The 15581-nt window shown below is 40.8% G+C and overlaps 1 protein-coding gene across 1 annotated transcript in view; it reads left to right on the forward strand.

Moving 5' to 3' along the window:
- The first annotated feature begins 305 nt into the window (after nt 1–305).
- Nucleotides 306–15581, forward strand: part of LOC133964332 (furin-like protease kpc-1) — a 160555-nt gene continuing 145279 nt past the window's right edge. Inside the window, exon 1 of the mRNA XM_062398353.1 lies at nt 306–476. Within this exon, the coding sequence (XP_062254337.1) occupies nt 306–476 (171 nt within the window). The remainder of the gene's footprint in view (nt 477–15581) is intronic.

Consider the following 15581-nt stretch of genomic DNA (forward strand, 5'->3'; position numbering starts at 1 on the left):
TAAATCAATCAGCAGATATATTAATAATGAAAATAATCATATATTACACTTTCATCTACATCACGCAGTTTTATTGTTGGGTTTTCGTCAGGGTGTCGCAATTGTGTCCTCATAAAAACATACATCATTATAAAATGCAGCCATATGGTGTAAGACTGATACTGCCCTAAAACACACAAGATTTGATAAATTTGTAAAAAGTTTTTTAATGCAATTTAAACATTTGAAAACTAATCATTCACCACAAAAAGTATTTTTCCACTTTAACACAAATATAACTCTTTTTATATTTTCTTAAGGTATCCATGTTCAGTGCAGTGGTGCTGGTGCTTGGCTGTTTTCTGCAGAGGAAACTGGTGACCACAGAGGGGCATCATGGGACCAATCGCTTTGTCCTCTATGCAGTGCATGTGGACGGTGGCATCAGAGCCGCCAGAACTCTGGCTGCACAGCACGGACTGGAGTTCATACAACAGGTCAGTGCATGTTTAAACCCCCGGTTATTCCCTCTGCCTATTATTTACACATTCAAAATCGGGTTACTGATAATTTTTTCTACTCGAGAATTGTGAATGTGCTGACTTCTAGTTCCTATTTGAGGGATATCTGACTTTCATCAAATTACAGCAGCATTTCTGAATATTTCATATCTGATCAAGGACATACAGACTAGGCTGTCCACACAGAGGGAAACGCACACACACACACACACACACACACACACACACACACACACACACACACACACACACACACACCCTCACGCACACACACATGCACAAATGAAAAGAAATATACATTTGGACCCCGTTAGACATGGGACAAAATAACAAATTGAAACTATATCGTCGACCTGAGTCATTATACATGATTATTGATATGCTTGTGCCAGCAGTCATATATATATATATATATATATATATATATATTTTTTTTTTTTTTTTTTTTTTTTTTTTACATGATTCCAAAGTATGGTACATGACAAGTTACCTGGTGTTTGTTCAAGACTCAAGAGGCACTAAGATAAAACTTTATTGATCTCTTTTGTACATTGTTTAATCTCAGTTTGTGTCAAACTCTCTGGAACTAACACCAATGTGATGTGATGTTAATAAATACATAAATCCTGCACTTTAACTCTTTAGGGGCATTTTGTATTCTTCAGCTAGAGAGATATCATGATATATTGTTATACGATTATCTTGCTTATCGTTAATTGCATAATCTCTATATCGATACTATTGTTATTGATATCATATCGCAAATTACCCTACGATTCTCTCCCATAGACCCCACTGTACATGCACCCAAAACAGCTAATATAATGTACATATCCAGACACTGTCCTAGTTTATGCCTGAGAGAATCTTTTCTGTAAGAAACTATGGGGTCTTTACCTATTTGGCTGAGTTTTAATCTTTCCATTTGTCACAAGAGTACATGTGATTTATCCACATCAATATGTTAAAGGTTACTCTGGTTGTTGAGTCTGAAACTGTGTCAGCTCCCTCCCAAAAAAAAAAAACAGTTCTCAGCTGCGCTAAGGGCACGGAGGGGGCTTGGTTAGGTGGAATACAGTAGTTCTTCTATTTTTTTGCCAGAGTGAGTTCAAAGACAGGGTTCGAGGGTATATAAGATTTTGAAATGAACATCTTCTGATTCTCTTTTGTGTAAGATTCACAGTCGAGATCTAGATTTAAAAGGTCAGGGCCCTTACGAATTGACATTCATTGCTGCTGTGCTCTGTTGAATCCAAAAGGGATCCTTTTTTATTTACTCCTTTTTTTCAAATGCAACGACTAACTTATCAACGCAAATTCTTCTGATAAAATGTACCATTATTATTACTATGATTAAAAACGGATCATAAGCCATCCATCAGAGAACATTTCAGATCCAAAATCATACAGATGCTGTAACTACCTGACCTTGACTACACAGATTTTGACATTAAATGTTTTCTTAGTTATGAATGTAAATTATATAGTCAGAGCCCTACAGGAGAGAAAACTGAGAAAATATTATAGCAGCACACCTTCAGTCTCTAAGAGTCCCCGTAAAAGGTTTGAGTAGCACATCTGTAATTTAAAAGCGTGGTCCACTTTGTTCTTTGTTGGCAGATGTGTGTCCTTGCATTGATTCTGCTCACAGCAGACGATCAAAAGCACTGTTTATTTGAACCCACTGATGAGTGATACTGGAGATGTGTGCCTGCGCTTGTGTTTTGACATTATTGATAAGAGTTAGTGGGGGTGTCCTCTGGCCTGGTGTGAGGCTGTGTGCAGAGTTGGCTCTGGGGAACGTGGACGCAAGCTCATTTCAACCTTGGCCCGGCTGCCTATGCTGCTGCTGCTGCTGCTGCTGCCGCTGGATCATGAATAAAACATCTCTTTGACCTTTATCAGAAGTGTATTGGACAGTCCACCCCCGTCTCCGTCTTCCGCTCTGCCTGTCTCTCGCTCATTGTCCCTTGCTCATTGCACATAAACACCTCTTCCTCTCTCTGCATTGTTTTCTGCTCTTTTATACTCCACTGACCAAAACAATCCCATTGCTTTATGCATTAGCACAGCACGTAAAAACACATGTATTTCCAATAATAGTATTGTTGTTGGTTTTGTTAACTGGTGAAACAATTTTGCAGCGTGTTAGAAAGTAATGACAGGATTCCGTCAGGAGCATTTGTAGTAGTTAGCATGATTGTTAGTTGATAAAGGTGTACAACCCAGCAACATCATATCCTGAGAGCCTCAACATACACAGCCATACCCCTCCAGGGCCCAATCTGCTGACTGGCTCCTTTTACCTGTCTGTTGCCAGAGGCTGATGCTAAATGTCACTGACACTCGATCGCCTTTGTTCAGTTAAACCTATTTTAATTGTGTCACCTGTGATTTGTGCCTCGCGTGTGGCAAATACTACTATCAAGAAGAAGCTGCTGGCTCACAATTTTCTGTGATTTTTTTCCTTCTTTTTTTCCCTTGAAAACATTGAAGTGGAATGAAAAGTCTGACAAGCCCAACGCCAGCTTGGAGGATTGTGATGTCTGCTGGCATTCCAGTGGTAATGCCGCATGAGTGGAATGGGAATCAAATGTCTCCATGCTGGCACTCAACATATTGTTGGTCTCTTTGATTTAGTGTACAGCATCCAGGAAAATGTCATCGCGTCTCTCCATTGTGTAGACTTGACATATCCATTTTGCAACTGTGAAATACAAAGAAAAACAAATCAAAACACCCAAGGTGATGTCTTAATGCTACATGGACAGATCTGCTGTTGGTGGCAGACACGCTGAAGCCTTTCCTTTCAGTCTATATACAGTATTTGTATATGTATTAAAGAGAGAGAGAGGTGATCTGTACACAATTATCTCTCAATAACCATTTAAATATGGTTTCTCAACTTTCTTTTTAAATTAGTGGCCATAACAGCTCATTCAGAAGAAGATGCTGCGAGGTGGCACAACAAATTTAATACAGAAAGAAACCCATCAAATGCAGTGGACCTGGGAAGCTCATAATTATTAGAGCTGTGTAGCAGTGCTGGTGTGGATTCAAAGATTAGTGTCAAACAATGGTGAGTCTCATCTCCAGCCAATGCTGTGGTGAAGTGTAATGCAATCACTGTGAGTCAGAGAGACAGAGAAGCTCTGAGTATGCAGGTGATTGCAGCCATTATAGGTGCAGGGTTCCACACACGACGGCTGAGGAAAAAACAAGCTGATTTTCTCTTTCACATTTTGCAACAATAGAACAACAGCACAGTGACTTGATATTACACGCTGACTTGAGAAAAAAAGAAGCTTCAGCTTGCAGCCTTCCTTACAATTCAGCCGACCTAGTTTAAAATCGTTTACAGGTAATTATTCCAGTTTACTTAAGAGTTTTTAAATCCGATTAAAGCCAGATTAGGTCTATGTGTTGTATTGTTTTTTATTTTAGCTGAGTTCACTGCTTCAGAAATTACATTCCTCCGTTTTCGTGTGTGTGTGTGTGTGTGTGTGTGTGTGTGTGTGTGTGTGTGTGTGTGTGCGTGTGCGTGTGCGTGTGCCTGTGCCTGTGCATGTGTCTGTGTGTGTGTGTGTGTGGGTTTGTGTGTGTGGGTTTGTGTGTGTGTGCGTGTGTGTGTGTGTGCGTGCGTGCGCTCAGGCTTTTTGTCTTGAACTTTGACACCAGGAAGTCCCTGGTCTACAACCAATGGTGAAAGGCCTCCCAGATTCCCCTTCTCTCCAGTCAGGTGGAATACCGCCGACAGATTACCATGTTATTACCATATCATTAGCATAACATTAACACGGCACAGCTTGGCTTGCTGTCTGCGGATGTGCTATCAGCTCATCGAGAGATTCAATCCCCAATCCGCTCCATGCTTCCCCCTCCCTCTCCTCCCCTCCACCTCCCGTCTCTCTGTACACTCGAGGTGTGTTTTCCATCTGAGTAAAGCAGATGTAATTGAGGTAGAGCACTGGATTTACCGGCTAAATGAAATCACACAAATGCTTCACAATCAGCCAGAGCCACTGTCGTACACATTCAAAGAGCTCCTTCTCTGAAACCTCATAGTGCTGCAGCCAATTCAGAATTTCTAATATCCTCTCAGAAATGGCCTGAGTGAGATGCCAAGCTATGTCAAGCCTTACTCTGGCTGGATTACTCTGTGCTGTGATGTTATGACCAGGTGTGTGTGTGCTCGCACGTGTGCACAAATGAAATAAGGCCGATGTGCCACCATCATCTCCCTGGCTCCTTCCTTTCCCCTTTTCTGTAACATAGGGCACCCAGGGGCGCCAAAAGGGACACCAATCCTCTAATGGTTGGAAGCGAGGGCCCATTCCATTAGTCAGGGGGCCCAGAGTTCACCGCAGCTCCCCAGCACGAGGAGGGTGGAGGGAGTGAAATGGAGGCAGGTGTTGGCCGGGGGCAACATAGAGGGCAACGCAGCACCAGCTGCATGCTGGGAAATACACATCTCCACTCCTCTGCCTATTTCTAATTCTTCGTGCAGAGTACAGATGCACACACACCTTGTGCATATGGCACACGTATGTATGTATGTACGCACGTGCACACACACACACACACACACACACACACTGACTTCCTATCACCCGCTTTTGTCACCAATTTCATTCATTCCAGTAAGCTTTTCTCCATTTCCCTTATCTCTTTCTTTCGCTCTCTCAGCCTCGCACACTCATTCACTCATGTCTATCTCCATCTCTTTCATTTTCGCTCTCTCTTTGCTTACCTCCCCATCGCAACCCTCGCTCCAGTCCCGCTCATTCCTCACTCTCATTTGTAAATGCAGAGAGGACCGGACTGAGGAATATGTGGAGAAAATGTGGTTCCCCTCCCAGGTGGGAAACTCTGCTGGGAGGTGAGGGTAAGAAGAGGAGGAGGAGGAGAGCACAAATTATGATACCACTCCCTCTCTCTCTCTCTCTCTCTCTCTCTCTCTCTCTCTCTCTCTCTCAGGACTGAGATGATGTATGGCTGCAAAGGCCACATGTTGGCCGTGTGATGGATTAAAGCACTTTGTAGGAAAATTACTGAGAGCCTGATTCTAGCCCTTAATAAAACTCTCTTCAATATTGAAATGGAGAGAGAGAGGGAATGAGAGAGAGATAACGAAGATAAAGGAAGATGGTGGATGAGAGCAGGGAGCAGTGGTCCAAGCGCATAAACATGTCCATACATAATGTTACATTTTGAGAGATATTGTAAAATGCTATGTTCCCTTGCTTTTTTGTTCAATTCCAAAACAACGTTCTAAAATTGGAAATAAGGGCGTTTTTTGTTTGAAGCTTGGTGGACAAACCTTATGTGTTTGTCTGCTGCTGTTTTTATTTCCATTTCTTAACCAAAATAACATCAGAGAGAGTTTTCAAGAAAATACAGAATCCAGTTGAAACCTGTGTAATAGGATTCAGTGCACACCAGTCTTCCCAATAGCAGATGACTAGAGGATTATTTGACTTCAGGTGGAGAGTTAGTTTTGCAGTTGAAGAACTATAATTCTTTGTTTTGCTTTGGAGGCTGGATTTTATTTGTGGGGGCTGGTTGTTTACTAAGGGTGTCTAATGATGGACAGATTTAATATTATAATATTTTATGTATACAGGCCTGTCGTGACTTGGATTTGACTGTAATCATCAAAATGTTTTCATTCTTTTATTCGTACTTATTCTTGTAATCAGATATATTATCCTTTCTCTATTGAGGATTTGAGTGGTTGTGATATGGTGTGTTTGTTCACACCCTTACATTTTCTCGTACTTTTGGCGCGTTGGGGGGAAATAATCATGTCTCAGTGTGTTTCAATTCTTGTTTTGCTTTAATAGCAGTCACGTGTTATATTCTTTTCCTTGTTTGTCTTCATTTTAGTGATGTTGCCGCATTCCCAAATATGAGACATTTTGTTGCCTATAGAAATATTGGTACAGCAGAAGATAAGGTCCAGGCTGTCATATACTAGAATGCTTCAGTAAAATGTACATATTTAATCCTAAACTAATAATATTTTCAGACCCGTTTTGTTTCTTTAAAAAGGACTATAGACCCACCTCTCCTTCCTGGATTTCCTGCCAATACTGTAACCAACCAGGCTTAACTGCTCACCTCATTTAGCCCCTAGCATACCCCCTTCATCACAAGGCCCTCCTCCCATCTCTCCTCTCTGCTTCTCCACAGTCAGGGCTGTGGAGGCCACAGCCCCTGTAGGGCTGTTAGTGTACACACCAGCTGCTGTTTTCTCCATTGGGTGGGCTGCCTCACGTGGCTACCTCAGACAGCTTCAATGACTCCTGATGTCTTGATGTTTGCTTTTGTTTTATCTTGCAATATTTTACTGTCTTCCCCCCTCCATTTCGCTTCCTCTCTCTTCTGTCTTTGTGTCTGTTTGTGGCTGTCAGCAGCAGTGGGGAGTACAGCCTTCGTGAATGAAGTCCAGCTCTGCTGAAACTGGCACCCATCAGGATTGTGCCGAAGCTTGTTATTAAGACCACTGCAGAGATGTAACAAATTTAAATATATGTATTTTTGGACTGTGGTTTTTGATGGGTTACAGGTTGTGTTGCCACCAACATGAAGGGAAATGAAAACAGTCTACAACTAAATAATTGGATAATTAAATTAAACAGGTGATAGAACTTAGTTGAAGTGCACTGGTTGCCTGTGTACCTGAAATCAGGTGTTGTAGTGTTTTCTTTTTTCACTTAAAGTCTGTTGTTTCCAGGCACAAAGAAGCTCATCCAAAGATGTTGAAAATTCGGCCCCAAATGTAACTATAGGCAAAATATGACAAGATTAAGATGCATTTATTAGTCCCAAACACATGCACAGACATGCAAAGGCACACTCATGCAGGTAGGGAAATTTAACCTCTGCTTTTGACCCATCTGGTGCAGGACACACAGAGCAGTGAGCGACCATGTACAGCACTCAGGAGCAGATGTTGGGGGAGTAAGGTGCCTTGCTCAGGGGCACTAGACAGGGTAGGGAGACTCTTGGATTTTTGTAAAGATCAATCCAGGTTCGTCTTTTGTTGTTTCTTCGTGGAGTCGAACCAGAGACGAACCAGAGACCTTCTCTGCCCATAGTCCAAGTTTCTGCCACTAGACCACCGTCTCTCTCTAGGACATCAAACCTCTATCTATATACTGCATGTTAAAATTCCTGAACTTAAGGTGGGATCAAACAACCTGTAATTCTCTAACTTTATTTGAGTCTTTGGTGCTGGGTAGGTTCCTGCTGCTGTAAACATGATGAGAGCCCTGAGACTGGTACGTTAGGAGCTGTAAAAACAACTAAAGCATAAGCTGGAAAACATTAAATCGCTGTGTTTAGGGAAGCTTAGGGGTTGGTTGTGTTTTTCCTTTTGCATAGTTATAGTCACCGTGACAAAGAAATTTGTTACATGCAGCTTTAAGTTTCATTTTATGGCATAAAGAATCATAAAAAAAAGCAGAAGTCAAATTTACAGTCGTTTCCTTTTCTTTTGCTGTCTCACTATTATTTTTCTCTTTAGATGTGTGGTCTGTGTGTCTTTCTGTGACCGAGGTAGCACAAACTGTTTCAGACTGATTTAGCAAAACAACTTACATAAGTCTCCTCATTAACTTATTATCTTCTGCTGGCCACAGTTTCACAGATGAAACATTTAACTTTCTAAATTCTTTCAAACATGTTCAATCGTAAAATGAATTATAAAAGCAATGTCTTAACACTGCTCACGTGCATGCTGTTGTCTTTACTTTTTGTATTATATGATAATGATGTCATCCTAAAGAATTCCTCGGGAAAAAAGGATGAATGGTTTGACAATGTTTAAGGCAGAGAAAGCCACAGATCATCATGAAGCTTCATGTCATGTCACGTTTTTTTGCAAAAATGTACCTTAATAGAAAAAAAGAACACTAATACATAGAAATAAACTCAGTATAAAAAAACAAGCATTAATAAACAAAACAGAAAAATGCAAATACAATGTAATACCCACATCTCTTCCTGAGGTTCTGTGTTTACACAGTGTCTTAAAATCAGCTTTTCTTTATAGTGAGTAGTTTTGAATGTTGATTTTCGGCCCCTTAAGTCATGCATTGTGCAGTATGAGATTCTGATGTGCTGAGGGAACACAGACATTTGATCATAGAATCAATGAAGAACAAGTGAAAACTAAAACAAATGCAGATGCAAGGAAAATGTGTAATAACGCAGTAATTAAATAAGTGTTAGAGTGGACTGAATAAGATAGAAACAGAGACCTACCTCACATAATAGGAAAGTAGAGTTGTGCTATAACATGTGTGATCTTTAGCAACTATTTATCATTAATGTTGTGTGATCAGCTATCACAGATTAATATAAATCAGCACATCAGATACACATTGACATATTTATGTTTGACTGTTATTCAATCCAGTGTCATGACATTGTCATGACAACATTCATAGTTTTTTAACTCCCAATGAATCAAGTGTTGTAGGACGTAGAGGGAACCAGCAGAGTTGTTTTGAGACTTAAGAGCAGTTCAGTGTTTTGTGTAGATATTAACTATTTTTTTAATTAGATTTTTGGTATTGCCTTGATTTATGAAAAAATGTATGTTGTATATTACTTGTAATTTGTGTGTCTTGATCAGAAAGAAGTAAAAGAGTCAAATCTAGTTGCAGAATAGACGTGCCAGGGAAACCAGCCAATGAAACATTTAGTGTAACACAAATTAATTTACTGACGCTGAACCTGTTCCTCAGTGTTCCTGAACATTAGGTGCTAAAACTAACTGAAAAGCCACGATGAAATAATTCAAATTCAATTACTTTAGTTATCTATTCTCCTTCTTTCTAGTAGACTTTTTCTAGTACACCTTTACTCCATTATTAGTTGAAGTCAGCCATGGTAGTTATGTCTGCAGCTGATCCAATGTAAATTCAAAAGGATTAAGTCTTTTTTGTTTCCTTGATAAACTGGCTGGTGAAGTGTAGTTTGCATGTTCTGCCATATCCCTGTAGGTTTCCACATGCAGATCATATCCCTCTGTGGCTCTTTAAACTGCTCATACAGTAGAAGATTAAGTTAATGCAACTTTTACATTATCCTTTTGCATTATATATATTTTTGGATTACAGACACAGAACACTGAGGTTATTTCCACTGGTGCTTAAAGGGCACACAGCTGGTATTTTTGCCGTCTGCCGAGGTGCAACCTTTAACAGGGAAATGCGCATGATGTGAATAATTTCAAATGCACATCCCTCTGCCAATGGTACAGTCCTTATATTGCATTCTGGGAGTTTTTTAGTACATTCATTTATCAGTGATGTGCTTTTTGGACGGGAGAGATTCATTTAAGCTTCATTTTTTATGGAACAACTGAAATTACAGGACAATTAACAGGACATTTGAGATAAGATTGAATTGAAATTGCACGTATCATAATCGTATATCTGGGTCCAGGATAATATTTTTTTCTTGCTGCAACATTTTCAAACATTACTTTGAAGGCTTTGCAAGTCTCATCAATTTCTCTTCACCAGGGCTTTGGTCTGAGTTCCTGTGTCTGAAGTTCTGAAGTGTAGAGACCTCTTCAGTCCAATAGGGTGTTAGGTTAGGGGGCTGGAGGTCTGAGCACTGTATCACTGACTAATATATTATATCATGCATTAGAAAGTCTGTATGTACAATGGTTTCTAGAGTACTTGTTATGAAGTTGTTTTAGTTTTAGTTATTTATTTTTATTTTATTGTTAATTATATAGCTGCAAAGTGTGCCATGTTTGAGACTTACCTGAAAAGAGCCGAAGTCGTTATTGCTGCTATAGGATTCTTCTAAAGAACTGAATAATCTCTGAATGAATTGAAATGAAATGATTTCCACAAATGTATGTGGAATGGTAATTTGATAAATTTGCAATTAGATCTACATCACAATAAATATGTGAAAAAGGTGAAAAGGTCTGAATATTTTCTGAAGCCACCATAACAAATCTGTGTTTAGTTATGGTTGTGGACATATGTTGTAGAGTCTGACATGGTTTAGACAGTATCTTGAACAATTCAAACCACACCATCAAACTGCTAAGGATAAATTAAAGGATAACCACTTCTTATAGGGATTAGGGAAAAACTGGTGATCCACAACCAGCCATATTTATCTTCTAGTCAGTTTTAGGTATACCTTGTCTCAACGACATAAAGGCTTCACATTCAGCAGAAATTTGGGATTCGTTGTTTTTAAGACCTTAAAAATACAAAAAAAAAACTTTACAGTGACATGATTTTTACATCAATAAGCAATTATTTATTAATACTAACATCATTATTCATGAGTCAGACAGTATAGCAGTATGGTAAATACTGTTTACACTGTTTATGGATCCTTTGAAGAAGAGACCTACCTCTGACTGCGGCCAGTCAGGATGTCCTAATTTAGGCTCAGCGTACTGAGTTAATTGTGCAATGATTCTAATACACAGTATCACTCTGTTTGTGTGTGCGTGTGTGTGTGTGTGTGTGTGTTTTTGTGTGCGCGTGTGTGTGTGTGTGTTTGTGTGTGTGTGTATGTCTGTGTGTGTGTGTGTGTGTGTGTGCGTGTGTGTGTGTGTGTGTATATCTTTGAACACTCTCATGATTAGTGTTCTCAGTGACTGGCTGGCTGATGGGGTTGATTTGTCCGACAGTGCTGTGTGTCAGACAGCCTCAGCGACCGCACTGGAGAACATGAGTGAAGGAGCGGATAATTGATAGTGACAAGGCGCTCCCAGCCTTAATTGCTGTTGGTGAATTAGATTACCTTTTCAAAGTGCCTTCATTAGCAGAGGGAGAGCCATACCAATGGTCCCCTGATTGGCCTCATATTGTTTTGCTGTGAACCTGCGCTGGGAGGGCACTGGATATGTGTGTATGTTTGGGGTGGAGTGTGTGTGTTTGTTGTGGTTGGTTTGAAATTGCTCACTAATTTGTGCAGCTCTAGCTTGACTGTGTGCAAGTGCATCATATGTTACACACACATCCAGTGTCAATAATGTCAGGTTGTCAAAGTGACACGTTTAGCTTCAAGTGTTAATCTGTTTTTATGGGCCACTGGGTGCGTTGGGTTTGTGTGTCTGTGGGATTTTTGCTGCTACCCCAGTTCAGTGGACATGAGTCGGATGTTGCATTTAAAAATTCAGCAGCAGTGTGTCTTTTCAGAAACAGTACCCTGGTTACTAGATACTAGAAGTGTTTTGTTTGACAATGAAATAAATCACCATGTTCTGATAAAGGGAGGGAGAAAGAATGTTTAAAACCTGACCTGACAGAAATTGACTGGACATGACAGTGGCAGACTCCAAAATGTGCACTGCAAATATTACAGGTAAAGTTAGTGATAAGTCGTTAGCCATGATTAAGTGTTAGTCTGAACTCCCCACTGGTGTGAACATGAGAGAGAAACAGAGAGGGAGAGAGCGCGGGCACTCTTAATCCTTTCACAGCCACAGGATCAGTACCATGGAGAGCGACTCAATGCATAGTCCCAACAGGGTCTGGACGCAATGACACCTGATATCAAAGTATAAAGATAAAAATTAAGATGTATTGTTTCTTTGCAAATACGGGCATCAACACACTTTTCTTCATGATCTCCTAAACACGATCACTACAGATGCTACCACATTAACTCTAATTCTCAGAAACTTAAAAATGACAGAGAAAGAACATTTTCAGGTTGTATGGATGTTATAAATTTAGTTTAAAATAATACAAATGATCCAATAATCCAGTCCAGGATAGAGACAGATTTGAGGAGGGTAGGGAATGGGAAAGGGGAGGAGAGGGAAGTGGGTGGGTTGGTGTTTGGAGAGTGGGGAGTCTGGTGTTTGTGAGAAAGGGGGAGAAGGGGATGAGAAAGGTGTGCTGTCTTCAAACTGGATAGAGATACAGTTGCTGTTTATTTGGAGTAGTACATTTAAAGAGCTCCAGCTTCTCTTCTTAGACCTTTTCTCCTAAATATCCTGAATCCTGGACTCCAAAGCATTCTGGAGCACAAGATGCTGCTCCAGTCAGTTATATCCTTCAACCTCTCCTTCAGGTTTTGCTGTATGTGGCTGTTTGTGACTTTAAGAGAGGCCTTACCACTGTTTTAAATGGCCCTCTCTGCTTTCTTCTGGACAGCTGTTACTTTGGCGTTCACTTACGTCAGGTGCTCCAGCTGAGCACCGGAGGAGTCTCCCTGAGCTTCTCCAAGTCGTGTTTCTTCTACAGCAGGGTTTCTGTGCTGGAGCCCAGTCTTAAGTTTGAGGGCCAATGTCTCACCAGCACTCAGCTTTTCTTTAAGCTGCTTTGTTTCCATTAGATGAACCTTCTCCCTCTTCTTCATGATTGCCTCCTCGCCCAGGTCCTGTTGTTTCTTCCTCTGGTTCAGCTTCCTCTTTGCCATGTCCAATTTCAGAGTGAGAATAAAGGCTTTGTTTTCAAATTCAACAAGGTCACGGCAAGTCTCCTCTATCTTACTCATCATGGCAATGAATATCCACTCTTCAGCTGCAGTTGTCTCAAATGAGATTTGCTCCTCTTCATCTCTCTGGATTTGTCCTGTTGGAAAGTAGACTTGACCTTGTCTCTACTGCTGTACATCATTGCTCTGTGTTTTATCTTTTGATGGTGCTCCACAATTATTCTCTGTATTTGTGTGCTCTCCAGTTTTGACTGCTCTCAGCAGTGGCTGTGTCCTGAGTATATGCAGAAACGTTCAACCATAAGAACACCTCTGTTGACCATTTGCATCATAGAAAGTGTGACGTAACAGTAAGATCAGAGCCACAATTGTAATTTTGCATAATGTTCAGAATTTCGTTCCATTCAGTGTTTGTTTTTATGTCATTATTGAACAGCTACAACTAGCCTGCCTGACTTCTGAAAGAGTTTATTCCACTCAACCATTCACACACACTCAAACTGAGGTCTTGCCAGAGTACATATAGGCATGAGAAATAGTAAAGATCCTGTGGAGCTTTTGGCAACTAAACATACATTGATGTACACTTTATAGAATTTAACATCAACAATCAATAGATTTATAAAACCTTTTCAAGTGTGTATCAAGGGTTTTGTCATAATTCAAGAAGACAAATAAAACATAGAATTTGTTGTAGATTTGGTACAGTTAGGGCAATTTGTAAAGTCTAATAGGTTCTGCCCAGAAGGACCTATAATGGTCCCAGTTACCTCTGCCAAGGATGTTATGGTCATCATGGTTCATCTACGTGTGTTTGTTATGTTACAGGATTACACTCAAATGACTGAGGAAGTTCATCTATCACGAAATTATTATTTCATATTTTGTTATTTTAGTTAAATATAAATTTGTATTTTTGTTATATTCTACATCTGAGGAGAATGTTGATATTCCTGATGGTTTATCTCTACAGGGAAAACAAATTCTGTCCCCTTAGTAAAATCAAAGTTCCGGGTTAGTTAGATGTAGATGTATCTTGAAATTCAAATTCTCTAGTTAAAGAGATGTTTCTCCCATCCTGCTGCCAGTATTAAAACACCCTAAAAGCTAAGGGGAGAGAAGCAGTGAAAGTACCATGCGGAGATGGTCACATGAGCATATAAAAAAAAATCCCAAACCCAAAAGTCCAAATCCTTACCCGCTCTACATCCCCTGCAACACCAGTTTCATTCCCATTTTTTTCATCCCATTTCCATATCTGTTTCCAGTCACTGCTCCATCACCAACCCCCCTGGCAGCCCCCATCTCCAAAAACCCACTGGCATCCCCTGTCCCTGTCTCATACTTCATCCCTGCCCCAGCCAGCCCCCCTGCCGAGTTAAATGGAGTGTGCCAGTGTTGTGGAGATGCGTGTGCTCAGTTCAGTTCAACTTGGCGCAGCTCGGCTCAGCTGGGCTGCTATAGCGTTATGAACTTACTGTGTGATTATTGTCAGAGCGAGACTCCTCCACCCAGGAGGTCCACACTGATGGGTACCATGTCACCAGGTACAGCGAGCAATGGAAGGTGAGATGAGAGAGAGCAAAGGAGGAATGAGCAGTTGGGAGAGAAACAGGAGTAAGGAAAGCATGCGGAGAGGGAAGAGAAATGGTGTTGCCGTTGGTTGGCTGGCATTGAGGGAGAAAGGAGAGAAAGGAGATAGAGGAAAGAGAACAAGCGGAAGGGGGGGGGGGTCATCAAAGGGAAGAGCAAGCCAAGTTGAGCAAGGAAAGCCTGATGTATACCTATCACAGCAGACAAAGACAAGGGATGACACACAGGGAGTGATACAAAGACGGAGAAGCAGAAGAATAATGTGCTGGGAGAAGAAAGAGAAGCAGAAGGGAAATCAGCAGAGGAGAGAAAAAGAGGGATAGACAGGGAGGGTGGGTAGAAAAGAAAGGTAAAAAGAGAAATTAGAGAGGAGATTTTCAAGCGAGTGATGTGTGCTGTGATTGTTTTCTCTCTCTACCGCTCCCTCTCTGCCTCTCTCTCTCTGTTTCGCTCTAAACGGTTGGGATGTGGCCTGTATCTCCCGGCAAGAAGGAACTCAATTTGGGACAATTTACTCTGCAGTCTCAGCCCTGATGCACCTCAGGGACAGAGAATAGAGAGAATGAAAGTGAAGGAAGATAGAATCAGCAGGCCACACACACACTCACACACAGACACACACTTGCATGCACACACATCGTGCGCCCTGCACACAATTGCTGCAGAGTAGATTTCACTTAGTTAGTTCTAACTCTCCCAGGTGGTCAATACGATTGAGTTTATAAGGCTTGGAAATGAAAAGCCCAGGATGAAGTTAGATAAACTGTGTGCTATTTGATTTCAGCCCACCTCTTGCAGAAAAACCCACACAAGACAGATGGCCAGAGGGGATACACTGAAATCATGTTGTGTAAAGGGGTAATTTGGGTGATTAGGCTGAATACGCCAAACACTCTACCTTTATTGTACTCTATGTAGTAATGAAAACACTTGCATGATTTACCAAATGCATATTTTTTGCGTTCCTATTCTTTAGAATGGCAAAGGACACTCAACCAAGCAAATCTCGTATCAAATGTCACGTTGTGTAACTCTGAGAGTGTGGGCTTCTCT

This window comes from Platichthys flesus, chromosome 11 (assembly GCF_949316205.1).
Source record: "Platichthys flesus chromosome 11, fPlaFle2.1, whole genome shotgun sequence".
Lineage (NCBI taxonomy): Eukaryota > Metazoa > Chordata > Actinopteri > Pleuronectiformes > Pleuronectidae > Platichthys > Platichthys flesus.